We start from the raw sequence: 13,093 nt of genomic DNA on the forward strand, positions 1-13,093 counted from the left end.
GGAGTACAGTTTTTTGTTGATCGGTTCCGGGCCGCTCGCGAGGAGTCAAGGGCAAAGACCTGTATCAGCATTCTCGACGCCACGGACACATCTCAGCTGAGCATACTGTTAAGGGAAAGTGGCCGAAGTTGCTCGGACAAGGCAGCTGCGGCGTTGTTCAGTATAATGAGACGAGTAAATGTATTATTTCTTCGTGTGGCGCTGAAATCGCCATCACTGTTCTTGGTACCGCCATCGTTCTTGTTAATTATGGTTCGGACTCAGGTTTCATGGAAACGCAGGCAGGACCACGGTCCGGAAGATAATTACATAAATTTCGAAAACGCTGACTGCCGGTGAACACGATTGAAATGCCGAGAGGGATCGATCATAGCAAGCCGGATCAAAATCAAGTAGTCTTGACAGAAGCGCTTAGCTCTGTATATAGGTAGTAAGCAAATCGCAAGACATCTAATAAACCGCCCGCCTTGCTACTAGCTCCCGGCCCTGAGTAACGACCGCTGAAGAAAAGAAAACACGGAGAAGAGAGTAGAAAACGAAGTAACATATAGAACTCGTCAAAGCAAGCTCCGTTACCAACTAACCTCTCCATCTTCGAGCAGCGCCCTTATCCTGGCGTCCATCCTAAAGTGGTAGTTTTGGGCGATTTGAATCGGTGTCAGGCCTAGCCCGTCTCGCGCTGTTGTCGAGCACCCCGCCTCAACGAGGGCGGAAAGCAGCTCAAAGCATCCGGGCTGGGCAGCCCTCGCAGCCGCGATGTGCACCGCGTTCCGTCCATGCTTATCAACCGCATTGACATCAAGGCCGTAACTTGCGAGCTGCCGGACCGTGCTGGCTGTGGAGGACCTGGCCGCATGGTGCAAGGCAGTCATCTGGTTCATGTTCTTGTAGTGCGGATCGGCGAAGTTGTCGAGCAGAATCACGCAGATTTCGGCTGCCTCGGGCATATGACAGCTGGCCGCGTGGAGTAATGGCGTGCCCCTTTCGTCCTCGAGGTCCAACGCGGCGCCATGCTCAATCAGCTTTTTCACAGCGTAGCTGTTGCCGCTGATGGCCGCAAAGTGCAACGGCGTCGAGTTGCTGAACGCTCTGACGTTGGGATCCGCGCCGCGGGAGAGGAGCTCATCGAGCAGGGCCCGATATTGCCGCTTGATATCCTGGATTCTGGCTTCTTCCTCTGTGGCCGACTCAGGTGTCGGGTCGATCTTGGATTTGACAACCAGAATATGTAGCGCACTTTCCCCCGCCACGTCTGTGGCATTGATGTTAGCCCCATGCTTGAGGAAGATTTCAGCCAGGTCGAGCCAGTTATTCTTGAGGGCGATAAGAAGGGGTGTTCTCAAGTTTTCATCTCGGCGCTCCAGGTTTGCGCCGTGATTGACGAGGCCCTCAACCAGAGCCTTATCCGGAGCCAAGGACCAACCGATTGCGGCTAGCAAAGGGCTGGTGGAATATTCGTCTTGGCCAGCCTCCTCAGGGTGCATGCCCCGGCCGGGACATGCCAGGACGCAGGAGGTTAGATGCTCCCTGCTCATGAAGTGGAGGATGGATTCCCCTCGCCTACAGAGAGCACCCAGCAGCACAGACCCTTCCATCCTGTCAAGGAGAGCAACATTGGACCCGCCATGAGCTTCTACGCTTCTCGCGTAGACTGTGATAAAGCGCCAGCAGTGATCCCGCAGTGATTTCTCCGTTGGCCGGAGTTGCTCAATGCCGTTCATGCAGCCGGTGACCAAGGCCATGTAGCTAAGCCCAAGAGGGTTTACGGCCAACCTGGCATCCAAAATACCCAACCCCGGCCCTGTCAGAAAGAATTCTCTGGCGGTCTCGTGGATGAACTGCACGGTGTTCGAGGTATACTCGATCAGCCCTCGTGATGCGTTCTTGATCAGCCTTATCGTACGGTCGTTGGAAGGCGGCGTATGACCGTCCGAATAACCCCAGTCTGATAAGTGGCTACCGAACTGGCAATCGGGCGAGGACAGCAGAGCGAGGCGGACGGCTGAATGGAGAGATCTAACCACTGATTCCCTACCGAGCAAAACCCATTGGAAAAGAGGCACCGAAAATATTCGCTCTTCTTCTGTGAGGGTCCGGCAGAGCTCGGTGTAGAGGTCTTCCATACTCTGGGGAACAGACCTGAGCCGCTCCGTGAGTTTGCTCATAGGTTGCCCAGCATCAATACCTCGGAGGAGGAGGTCGACTACCAGTACGACCCAAAGAAACACGCCGGAAGCTGTTTGGATAATGGAAGCCTCAAGCAGGGCCAATGTACTCGACTCGCTTGGTGGCGCGAAGCTGAACTTGTCGCGGATGTAGGCGGCTATATCGGATTCGTTGCCTCTCTCCACCACGATTTCCGGGCAGTTTGGGATGCTAATTGTTGGGTAATGTCTGCTCGAGAGACATATGTTCAGGGAAAGGCCATTGTCCAGCGCCGACTTCCCGATTTCAGCAAAGAGATAGACGACCTCGCGGACGGTTGCCTCGTCGCACTCATCGAGGGCATCTACAAAGATGAAGGTGCGGCAAGGCTTGCAGCGGTGGAAGACACCTCGAATAAACGTCTCAAGCTCATGTCGAGTCCAAGACCACTCCTCGCCGGCAAGCGCCTTTTTTTGACGTTCATTGTACTGCTTGAAGAATTCCGCGAGTACGGCGCGGTCTTGTAGACACATCTGGTGTAGGATAGATCGGAACAGGCCAAGCGGGGTCTTCTCCAGGCTGGCTCCGCGTGCATGAAGTAGAAGGTCGCGACGGTAGAGTAAGGACGCTCCGCCCGCTCTGTCCGGAGAGCAATAGTTTTCATGAGGGTCGATTTTCCCGCTCCCGGTTTGCCCTTGACCCAGAGCAATCCGCGATCCACCTCGGCATTGCGCCTCGCGTACCATGACTTGAATATTTCCGAGTCGTAGAGCCATTCGCATGTCGTGGCCAATGCTTCCCGGATGTTTTCCTGCCGGTTGCTCATGACGGAAAACCCCAGAGTGTTTAGACAAGCTGTCGAAGCTAGAGGTCAGCGACACGGACAAGGCAGCATTGGAATAGCCATCGCACCTTGCTCTTGCTGGGACAGATTTGGCGTTTGGTTGGAATCGGACAGGCGACTCATGAACCTTTTGAGCTCTCCTCCAACTTTGGCATAGTTGGGGTCATCGCGGCCCCAGAATTTGCCCATGTTGACATGATTGGAATGAATGGTCACGGCGTGTTCTCTTGGACTGTCAAGTGACGACGACATATCAGGTACGACCTGCGTTGCCAAGTCAATAACAAAGACACCAAAGCCTAAGGCGGGTTCTGCACCTTGTCATTCATGATGCCTATCCCCACCCCTGTAAGTGCCAGACTTTCCTGGAACGTCTTGACCTGGAATCCGTAGGTCCGCCATTGCTGCAAAATGACTCTCGAGACAACTCCAGTTCCGGGGAGTCGAGTCCTAGCGCACGGATGACGGACGCGTTGCTATCCGCCCGAAGAACAGCGCTTGCAATTTTTCTGCTAAGGTCACCGATCCTAGCGAATTCGGGGCTCCCGCGATGGGGTGTTCCGAGAAAAATGATTGCCTTTGTAGACTAGATGAGAAAAATGATTGCCTTTGTAGACTAGATGATATCACGGATAGTAGCCTCTTCGGCATGTTGCGACCGGCGGAGTACTTCCTTGACAAGCAAACCGCCGAGCGAATGGGCGACAAAGACAAGATTTCGTCCGCTTGGTCTCTCCCTGTGAAGCGAGTAGAGGAGATCCCGGGCATGGGTGAAGATGTCGGACTTGTTGGTCGGGGCGAATCCTCTAGTGACCACCGTGTCGTAGCCCCAGACTAGGACCCTGGCGTCCGGGCAGTCAGCGGGGAGCAAGTCCTTTGGCCAGTATACTGTCCGGCCGCCGGTAAGGACGTTGGTGTCGTCGACTTCAGCGTTGTTCCCACTCCTTGCCCCCCGTCGGGACGACGCTGAACTGACCGCGCGAGCGAGCTCGGTGATCGCCGCGGTTAGACTCTTTCTCTTACTTCCACGGGCTTTGGGCACGCTCTCGTTGGCCGAGTTAGAGGGGTGATAATCGGGTACTTGCGACGTATTGTACGACCACGTCCGCCAGGCATTACCCTGGAAGCCGTGGACGAGAACGATGCTGGAGGCCAATCAGCCGGCGGCCACTGGTCAATCCGAACCGAGTAACGCTTTCTTACTCTGCAACCGGAAGGGTATCATCCGGTTCGTGCACGATACTAAATCCCGAATCGCGGACGGCGACTGGGGGTCTGAAATCTCTGCTGTCGTCCATTCCGAGGTGCATGGAACATTGGAGCCTGCCGCAGCAGCCAAGGCGGGGTTGCTGGACGTCAGAGGTGCTGCACAGCAGGGAATCTCGCGCAACTAAATTACCCCTCCAAGTGAATCCTGTTGCTTTGCTTACTTTCATTTCTATCCCGCTTTATTTTATTAACCCTTTTATGTCCGGTAGTAGTTCGTAGTAGATATAAGAATCTATACTTTTTTTTTTCTATTATTCCAACATCTTTCTTCCTCCTTCCTATCTCCGAGAGTTTTTTTTTTCCCTCTTCCTTTTTGGCCTCGGGTTTTTCTCCTTGGTTTCTATTACCTAATTACATCACTTTCATTGAGTAGAGTAGCCAAACCGAGCGTTTATATACGGAATTTTAGTAGTAAATACGTTACAAAAAAAAAAAAAAAAAAAAAAAAAAAAAAACACCAAAAAAGTTGCAAGTGAGACACAAAGGACTGGGTGAATGTATAATTGTAGTATTATTACTATCGACCTCCTATGTATCTACATTCATGAACCAAGCAACCTTTACAAAAACACCAAGCCTCCCATTCCGTGAACCGTGAGCACCAGCCTGCCTAACTGGGTGTAGCGAGTGTAGGGAATGCGAATTGGCCCTTGAGCGTTCCACCTTTGTGTTAAGGTTCGACATGCTGCTGCTCCACGCAAATAGTACAGGCTTGTATGTCGAGAAGCCCACCGACAACGTGCCTGAGGGTGGCCCATTAGGCAAGAGATCTTGCTTCTCTTCAAGCTTGTCGAATTCCTCTCTGGCTTGTGCTCTGGCCTTAGCTTCCTTGTAGGTCCCATAGAGAGAAGGATGAAACCAGACAAGCGACGATAAAAGCCGTTGGTTAGTGTTTATCCAAGACAAGTAGTAGTCACACCCTTGCGAAGTTTTGATGGCTCGGAGCAGAAAGCTTCGGCCGTCCCGGGTAGGACATGGGAGCTTATCAACTTCCCCGAGTGTTCCGGCCTACCACCGCAAAACTGTCTGAGGGCGGCGTTCTATTGACGGCCACCAACACCTATTTGCACCAACACACGGGGTTAGACGCCTCGTCCCGGCATTTTGGGGCTCAAGGGGCCTGCGCCGCCAATACTATGATTACCCTCTGCAAGGCAACCGTCGTGCGGCTCGCATCGCGCTTCCAAGGCTCACTGCGGATATACGAGCCGGTATAGTGCTCAACTGTTCGTCGTGGTTCCTCCGGGTTTCGGTGGCTTTCTCCTGTAGTGAGGTTTCGGTACAACACAGACACTATCTTTGCCGCAGAGAGACAGTGGTTTTGGAAAAGGAACTGCTGCCGCTTGCTCTAGCCTACTGAGGCCCCTGCAGGAGAGCTGTGATCCTATAGAATAAGCCCACTTATCCGACTCGACAATTGTACCAAACGTCTATCGAGAATTGTCGGATGAGTATCACTATAATCTGAAGTCCCTCTTAATTCGACCTTTTATTTGTAGAGAACATCTCGTACGAGATATATAATATAAACTTTCAGATTATAAGAGGATTATTGGAAGAACATCACAATAATTCCATACAGACACCAATAAACCCGTACCTTTGTGTAAGGGGATTGTTCTGGGAATACGTTGAGGGAGATAGATCACGATGTTTCAGTACCGAGAAGATCTCGATCAGCAGGCGATAACTTCACGAACAGCCTCCTATTATCATTAAGACTATACAGAGACTGATCCTTACGGAGCAGGTGTCTGACACCAGACGAGATAGCGCTTCACCTTGATACTGCCTCAAAAGCGGTTGTGGTACGACCGCACCATTGCTATTGCCGCGACCCTCTTCATGATCAACAGGGGATGGAAAGAATATACTTTCACTCCCTATCAGCCGACCACCGAACGGTTTAATCCGCATTTCTTCCCAAGTCTATCTCATCCGCTCCATAGAGAACGCATCGCAGCAGCGCCATGGCAAGGGCTACGATGCGGCCTATATACTACGGACTGGGTTTCCTTGCTTATCACGTCCTTGCCCCGAAATCCGTGGGTTGTGCGACTCCCCAGTTATAATGGCCTTGGAGATGGAACCACGCCTTGAAGACCTTCACAGTGATGTAGCTAGGACGCTGGAAAAGCTCCAAAGATAGCAGACAATTGGAGAAGCCGCTGATGGTTCCCTCTTGTACAACAGTGTTAGCTCAGCTTGGCAGGGTCTCAAAAGCTTGCAGCAATTATAGTATTAGATAGTAGGATGAAATACATGCTGCTTCACAACTGGGAATCTGCGTCTGGCGGCTGTTCTGCAAAGGCTTACTCCCGAGAGAGGAAACTAGTATCTTGAGTACAAACATCTACTGGTTCTGGACTTCTGGGCCTGGCAACAGAGGCTCATGAATGAATGAGATCGTAGGGGGAGGACCAACCGAGGTCTGACACAAAGTACTGATCCAGTGGGCCAAGATATCAAATATGTCAAGCAAGGGCATGACGGAGTGTTAAATATGACTGATATGTGTGCACAAATTGCGTCAAAGTACCTAGACAAGCTGCCTTTTTTCCTATCTTATTTTTTCTTGGCTCTGTCTCAACCAAAGAAATGTGCGCGCGAGTAACCTTGTAATTAGATACTACCCTCTTCGACTAGCAGCTAGCCACAACTACTAGGGAGAGGGAAGGATCTAACTAAAAACCTTTTCAGTCAACACCTACCTACACTAATCTGGCATCACACTCAAGGCTAACAGGCCAGTAACGGCGCCAAAACGACAGCGAGAAGCGAAGCCGAAGCACATACACCGCATTGTTGCCCAATCAAATCCCCTTCACCCCCATCGACTCATCTTTTCATTCCTTCTATCCAAGCCGCGACTTAGTCATCACTCGGGCGCGGTGCGCGCGACCCAGTCGGCTCTGGGCGGGCCGAGCGGGTAGGCCCAGGTTGGGGGGTGCCGGTGGGAACCGGTGGGCGGCCGGTGCCTTTGCCGGTGGGAATTGGTGGGCGGCCGGTGCCTTTGCCGGTAGGGCGTGGGGGACGGCCGGTGCCGGTGGGAACCGGTGGGCGGCCGGTGCCTTTGCCGGTAGGGCGCGGGGGACGGCCGGTGCCGGTGGGAATCGGTGGGCGGCCGGTGCCTTTGCCGGTAGGGCGTGGGGGACGGCCGGTGCCGGTGGGAACCGGTGGGCGGCCGGTGCCTTTGCCGGTAGGGCGTGGGGGTTGATTAGTTCTAGTGGGTGGCTCGATGGTCGGGCGGGGGCCGCGGCTAGTACTAGTCGGGACCAAGGTAACCTCTCCTTCGCCGCCCTGAGCGACGGGGATGGCGAAGGTCTCTGGTGAACGTGGTTAGTTGTGTTATGTTAGTGGGTTTGAATGGATCGGGGGGAGGGGTAAAGGGGCTTTCTTGGAGCACAGCTCCCTGTTCATGGTCTCCTTGGACTGGCAGAGAAGGGAATTGTGAGGTAGGAATTCAGAATGTACGTACGCTGGAGGGCCGCCGCCGCCGCGAGGAAGGTGAACAGAATGCGGGTCATCTTGGGAGATCTGGCTGCTGTTAGGTGGTTCCAGTGGCTGTAGTGAGGTGGCTGGCTGAAGTTGATGGCTCTGTCCTGCTGATGGTGAAATGTTGGTTGAAGGTGACGTTTTATACACGCCGTGAAGTCTTGAGAACCCCTCGTCACTTCGCAACCTACCTAATCAGTCAGGTGACATGCCATCTTTGCCATAGGGACGATTTTACACGGGAAGTGACCAAACCGAGAATCTTCGATTAATACTGGCAACAACCCTTTTGCCGGACAATGGTACAGCTTCTCCTTTTGCCCACTTCCGTAGCTTAGTTGGGGTGACTGTCACCGTGGACGGAAGAACGGTTGTAGAGCAGTGGGTCGCCTCGACAGGGTCAAGGCGAAATTACCTCACAGAACTCAATATAGACGGAACCCATTATAGACATCCACGGGATAAAAGTTGATTCTTCAATATGTGGCGCACAGGGATCAACAGCCCTTCTTTTAATTACTATGTCGTATCCGATTTGGAAGCGGCCAAATCGTATTGTCCTGTCCAACCTCTCTCCCTACCTAAGATAGGGACAACATCAATTCCGATACCCGTGCTGTATCATTGTAACGAGGTGTCTCTAGGAGAGCGGTCTTTGTGCATAGCCTCAGACTCCTATTGCAAGTCCATAGACAGCAACAGATCCTGGTGGCAAGTGCAGCCCGCTGACGGCACTCCGTACTACGGGTTTTCTACTTGTTTGCGATCGCCTAGCCTGCTTCCTCTCGATTCTCCGTCCCGCCACTGGAAGCTAGGAAACCATGCAGGCTGCGGCGAATGGTTCCGGTGTTAGCATTTTTTTTAACCCCCCAAATGCCGGTAGGGCGATGTCTCTGCCCATTGGCCTGTAGTTCTGGATTCAGCGGAGTCTGGACTGTGCTGCAAAGCGCGGAGTAAATGTAACCATAGTAAATTAGGTCAAAACGTAAACTTGGTTGGGGATAGAGTGTACGAGCGATGGATGCATTCCTAGGACCGGAAGCGCAACTACTCCCACTCCCTCCCAATGTGGGGTGCGGAGCCAGTCTGAGCTGGGATAATCATACTAAGCATCTATCTTGACATCGTAAAGTCGAAAGCTACAGCACATCCAACCCTAAAGCTATAGTATCAGGTAATCTGGTTCTCAAGCCAATGGGCCGCGGAAATATTGAATTCCAGCAGCAAAAGCATATCGCTTCGAAGTTGGACATGGTAATTAAGCTGTACGGCTCTGGTACGGGGATAGCTTCAATACCTGTTTTCCCAAGCGAGGGCGGGGGTGGATAAAGGCCGACCAAGTAAAAATGAGGAACAATAAAGGGAGGCCACGGAGACCGACGAAATGACGACACCACCGGAGTCTGCGACATCCGTCCAGGGGGAGCGGTGTATTACCGTGAAACGGTTTGGACCTAACGCCAAGGAAGGTCATCCCGGAACAGGAGCCACCGTTGCTACAGGGTAACTGTCTTTGCTAAAGTGTGCTACAGGGCCGGGGTGGCGTGATACGGTTACGTCGATGTCGAATAGAATTTTCGAGAGGAGTTGTCAAGAGCATGAACAACATTAGAGGGCACGGATGCACAAGCCCCACATCCCGGGATGTGTAGTCAAGGGTCCCCGGGAAAGGACGGTAGCAGTTTGTGAAGCAGATACTCGCTAACTCGGCCCGCAACTTCCACGGTATAGGTCTTGAATGAGAATATTACAATATCGCTAAGCAGGTTAATTATCTCCTCTCTAGAGGATATGACGGAGGCGGTTAGCAAATGTCGCTGCCTTTACCGAAGATGCTCCCCGTGGTGTCTGGCTGTTTCCTCAGCGTCAGTGGAAATTTAGGTCCACTGTAAGAACCAAGGAAGATAGAGGGCCAAGGAGCTGACTGGCGCAGCAAAGGAGCATTGGGAGCACGACAATGGCATAGCGCAGAGCAGGCACATGAGAAGCGAGAAGAACAGATAGGGACTAGAATAACAATAGGCTGAAGGTTGCAATGGTGAAGCACAAGCTATACGCAGAATGTAGTAGACAGGACGTTATCGAAGGGAGCGTACAGGAGGAGAGAAGGGCCGAAAAAGGAGAAAGGGATAAAAGAGAGGAGGGAGGTTCAGAGTTCAATGCCACCATCATCACACTCCTACCTGCAACCTGCTCCATTGCAGCTTGTGCACTGCTTGTACCTGGGACACTCTGGTCATTCTTCCCTCTGAGACCCCACGGGTCCTCATAGTACGTTGGGGAAGATGGTTCACCATGTCTCAATTAGTGCCTATAAGGGTGAAATGGTGGGAATACAAATGGAAGTTGTTGGAACTAGAATCTGTGGCTCTCCATCAGCAAATTGGGCTTAATAGGCATCCACAAAATACGGTCCGTAGACCTTGAATCAATTGATGTGTATCTGTGGTTACACACTGCAGAGCTCGCGCTCGGGCAGGGAGCTGGGGAAAGCTGATCATAGGCGCGTCAGGGGATCTGGCGCCTGTAACAGGCGCTCCCGGCTGCAAGGATCCAGCCCTCGTTTTCAAACACTCATTTCCAACAAGAGGTTTCTTAAAGGAAGAAAGATCAGAGTCCAGGTGCAAGTAGTATACAAGCTAAAATAGAGCAGATCCCAAGGTAGAGGTGTAGTGGTGGTTGCATATAACTCTAAACCCCTCCTCCTTCTATCTCCATTCTCCTTTTGTGGTCCTTCTACCTTCTTATACACCTTTCTTCGATAACGTCCTATTTACCATATGTTGTGTTATAACTGCTTCTCCAGCACTTCGTCGCTAAGGCCCTCAGCCCATTGCTTCTTCTAGTCCTGCCTATGCTTCCCAATTCTCACGTGCCTATCCTAGGATGCACCCTTGCTGCGTCTTCTGTGATCTATTGCTAGTCCTTTCCCTGGTTCTGGCATTTAACGACTTATTGTTATAGCGGGAGACTCATGAAGAAAGGTCGCCTTGGCTGTCAAAATGGCTCTTGACCTTTTGTCGATACCTGCAACGTCATCAGAGTGGGAGCGTATGTTCAGCTACATTAAGCTCGCTCTAAGTAAGTAGAGACAGTCGATTTCTAACGAAACAAGCGAGATGCTTCAAGATGTGAAGAATGGGCTGCCAAGACGTGGGCTCTCAAGAGAGCGGTTTTAGAGAAGTGTTTAGCGTTCAAGGATTGACTGGAGCGGATAAAGAAAGGTTTCATCTAAATTGTAATCTAGCAAAGTCAATTAATCCATGACTTTGACTAATCAATTCTGTCCTCAATTTAAGCGCCTGGATTGGAGCGGCTGGCTGATGGGAGCACTGCGCGACATAGTCATCTCGGAATCAAGAAGCTGCTTGCTGGGTCGTGCGGGCCCGCCTTTCAAAGGCGTCAAGAGTTTTATCCCAACGAGCGACGCCTTTGACTGCGACATCTGCGAACTGCAGTGACGCAGCCGCAGCACAGAGTGGGTCCATCGCGACGGTGGTTGTTGTTGGAGACTTAGGGAACTTGAACTGCCGTCTACGACTGCGGATTCTGAAGTTCTGGAAGACGGCTAGTGAAAAATATGGTGTGACACTGCGGCAGGAATTACAGGGCTTTCGGAAGCAGGGAGCTAAGTACTTGATGAGAAGTCGTCTAGCTGCGCCAGACAACTTTCGGAGGGCTGTTTATATGACCCCGGAAATTCCGCTTTCGCACCCCTCCGTTACATCGGATCCGCCTTCACCAACGGCACCCTGCCTCTCGGAAGCCAATATGTCACCGGCATCGACAACGTCGGCTTCATAGTCGGCACCTCCTCCTCCTTCTTCAACCAAGCCTTTCTCCAGCTCGGACGAGTATCACCCGAGGCTCCGGACTTCGTCATTCGCTCCATCAACGCCACGCTCGCCCGCATTAGCGAGGAGAACTCGGACATTGCCAGCTGGCCCAAACCATTTTTTCGGTACCGCCCCGCAATAAACTGTAACGCCAACTTCCCAACGCTCGACCTCGTCGACGGCGGTGAAGATCTTCAAAATATTCCTTTTTACCCTTTGCTCTGGTTGCACCGGGCCGTCAACGTTATCCGCCCGGTCGACTGCTCTGCCGACACCATTATACACTGGCCCAATGGCACCTCCCTCGTAGCGACGTATCAACGCTCCATCAGTGGTTATGGATTATAACTCCTTAAAATCCCCAATCAAAGGTAAACACCACCGAGGAGCAGGGATTGCGATTACTAGGTGTCTAAACAAGGCTGCTCGGAAATTCGAGAAACAGTTCTTTACAAAACTATCGAAATTGTGATATTGTTAGTCTCTTTGTCCCAAGTAAGGCTGGTGACATCGATCGATGGTTGAGCATGTCTTTCTTCTCCATTCCTGCACACCAAAGGAGATAAGCAGAGCGTCTCGTCTTCTCCGTAAACTCTCTTACAACAACTAGCCTAACTTCAGATTCAATATCAAGTCAATTTAAGAACTTGTTTGACCACCATCCGTCCCCAAAAGAAGTGTTTGTCAGAACCAAGGAAAGGACGTAGCAATGGAGCACAGCAAACGCAGAAAGGGCGCAGCCTAGGGTAAACACGTGAGAACTGGGAAGCACAGACAGGACTAGAAGAAGCAATGGGCTGAGAGTCGCAGCGATAAAGCACTAGAGAAGCAGTCTTAACGCAGCATGTAGTAAATAGAACGTCATCGAAGATGGAGTACAAGGAGGTAGAAGGACTATAAAAGGAGAAGCGAGATAGGAGAAGGAGAGGTTCAGAGTTCAATGCAACCACCACCACACCCCTACCTTGGGATCTACTACATCGTATCTTGTACACTACTTGCACCTGGACACTTTAGTCTTTCTTCCCTGAAGGGACCTCTTGGTCCTCACACCGACGGATTCCACCCCCCAGTCAGGTCCTGTGTAGGGTGGCACGGGCTCCCTCGCATCTGATTCCATTGCTGAGGGATAAAGCGGAGATGCCAGGGGTATAAGCAGATGTGTGGTTCATAAGGAGAAACACTACATTACCCTTTACCGGTTAAAGGGCTTGTAGCCCTTAGTCTTATTCGCTGGGCAAATAGGCTTGGAGCTGGGAAGGCTTGGTAGACATATCGGAGTTTCTCGTTAGCATTGAGGTACATGCTCGTCAAACCTTCAGTATCTCAAGCTTGGATCACGAAGCTTACAAATAAGCGATGGAAAGAGGCAACGCAGCTTGAGAGGGCAACGCTTTGGCTATAAGGTATCGAGTGATGGGGTTAAGGGCCTAATTTCATTAAAGGGATATACTACACTCCATAAAACGATAAAGAACAGCATGAGCCCTTCGCTATTGCTCGC

The 13,093-nt window shown here is 51.7% G+C and overlaps 3 protein-coding genes across 3 annotated transcripts; all 3 read right to left on the minus strand.

Moving 5' to 3' along the window:
- Window positions 1–572: 572 nt before the first annotated feature.
- MFIFM68171_03638 (uncharacterized protein) lies at window positions 573–3,318 on the minus strand (the record flags this gene model as incomplete). Its single annotated transcript, XM_071059059.1, has 2 exons — window positions 573–1,964; window positions 3,307–3,318. 2 exons carry the CDS (start codon window positions 3,316–3,318, stop codon window positions 573–575), a joined length of 1,404 nt encoding a protein of 467 aa, XP_070915160.1.
- Window positions 3,319–3,605: 287 nt separating this feature from the next.
- Window positions 3,606–4,287, minus strand: MFIFM68171_03639 (uncharacterized protein; the record flags this gene model as incomplete). Its single annotated transcript, XM_071059060.1, has 2 exons — window positions 3,606–4,134; window positions 4,193–4,287. The coding sequence occupies 2 exons, from the start codon at window positions 4,285–4,287 to the stop codon at window positions 3,606–3,608; spliced, it is 624 nt and encodes a 207-aa protein (XP_070915161.1).
- A 2,842-nt stretch (window positions 4,288–7,129) lies between these two features.
- On the minus strand, window positions 7,130–7,785 carry MFIFM68171_03640 (uncharacterized protein; the record flags this gene model as incomplete). Its single annotated transcript, XM_071059061.1, has 2 exons — window positions 7,130–7,584; window positions 7,737–7,785. 2 exons carry the CDS (start codon window positions 7,783–7,785, stop codon window positions 7,130–7,132), a joined length of 504 nt encoding a protein of 167 aa, XP_070915162.1.
- Window positions 7,786–13,093: the final 5,308 nt, after the last annotated feature.

Source organism: Madurella fahalii (assembly GCF_045866475.1).
Source record: "Madurella fahalii IFM 68171 DNA, scaffold_2, whole genome shotgun sequence".
Lineage (NCBI taxonomy): Eukaryota > Fungi > Ascomycota > Sordariomycetes > Sordariales > Madurella > Madurella fahalii.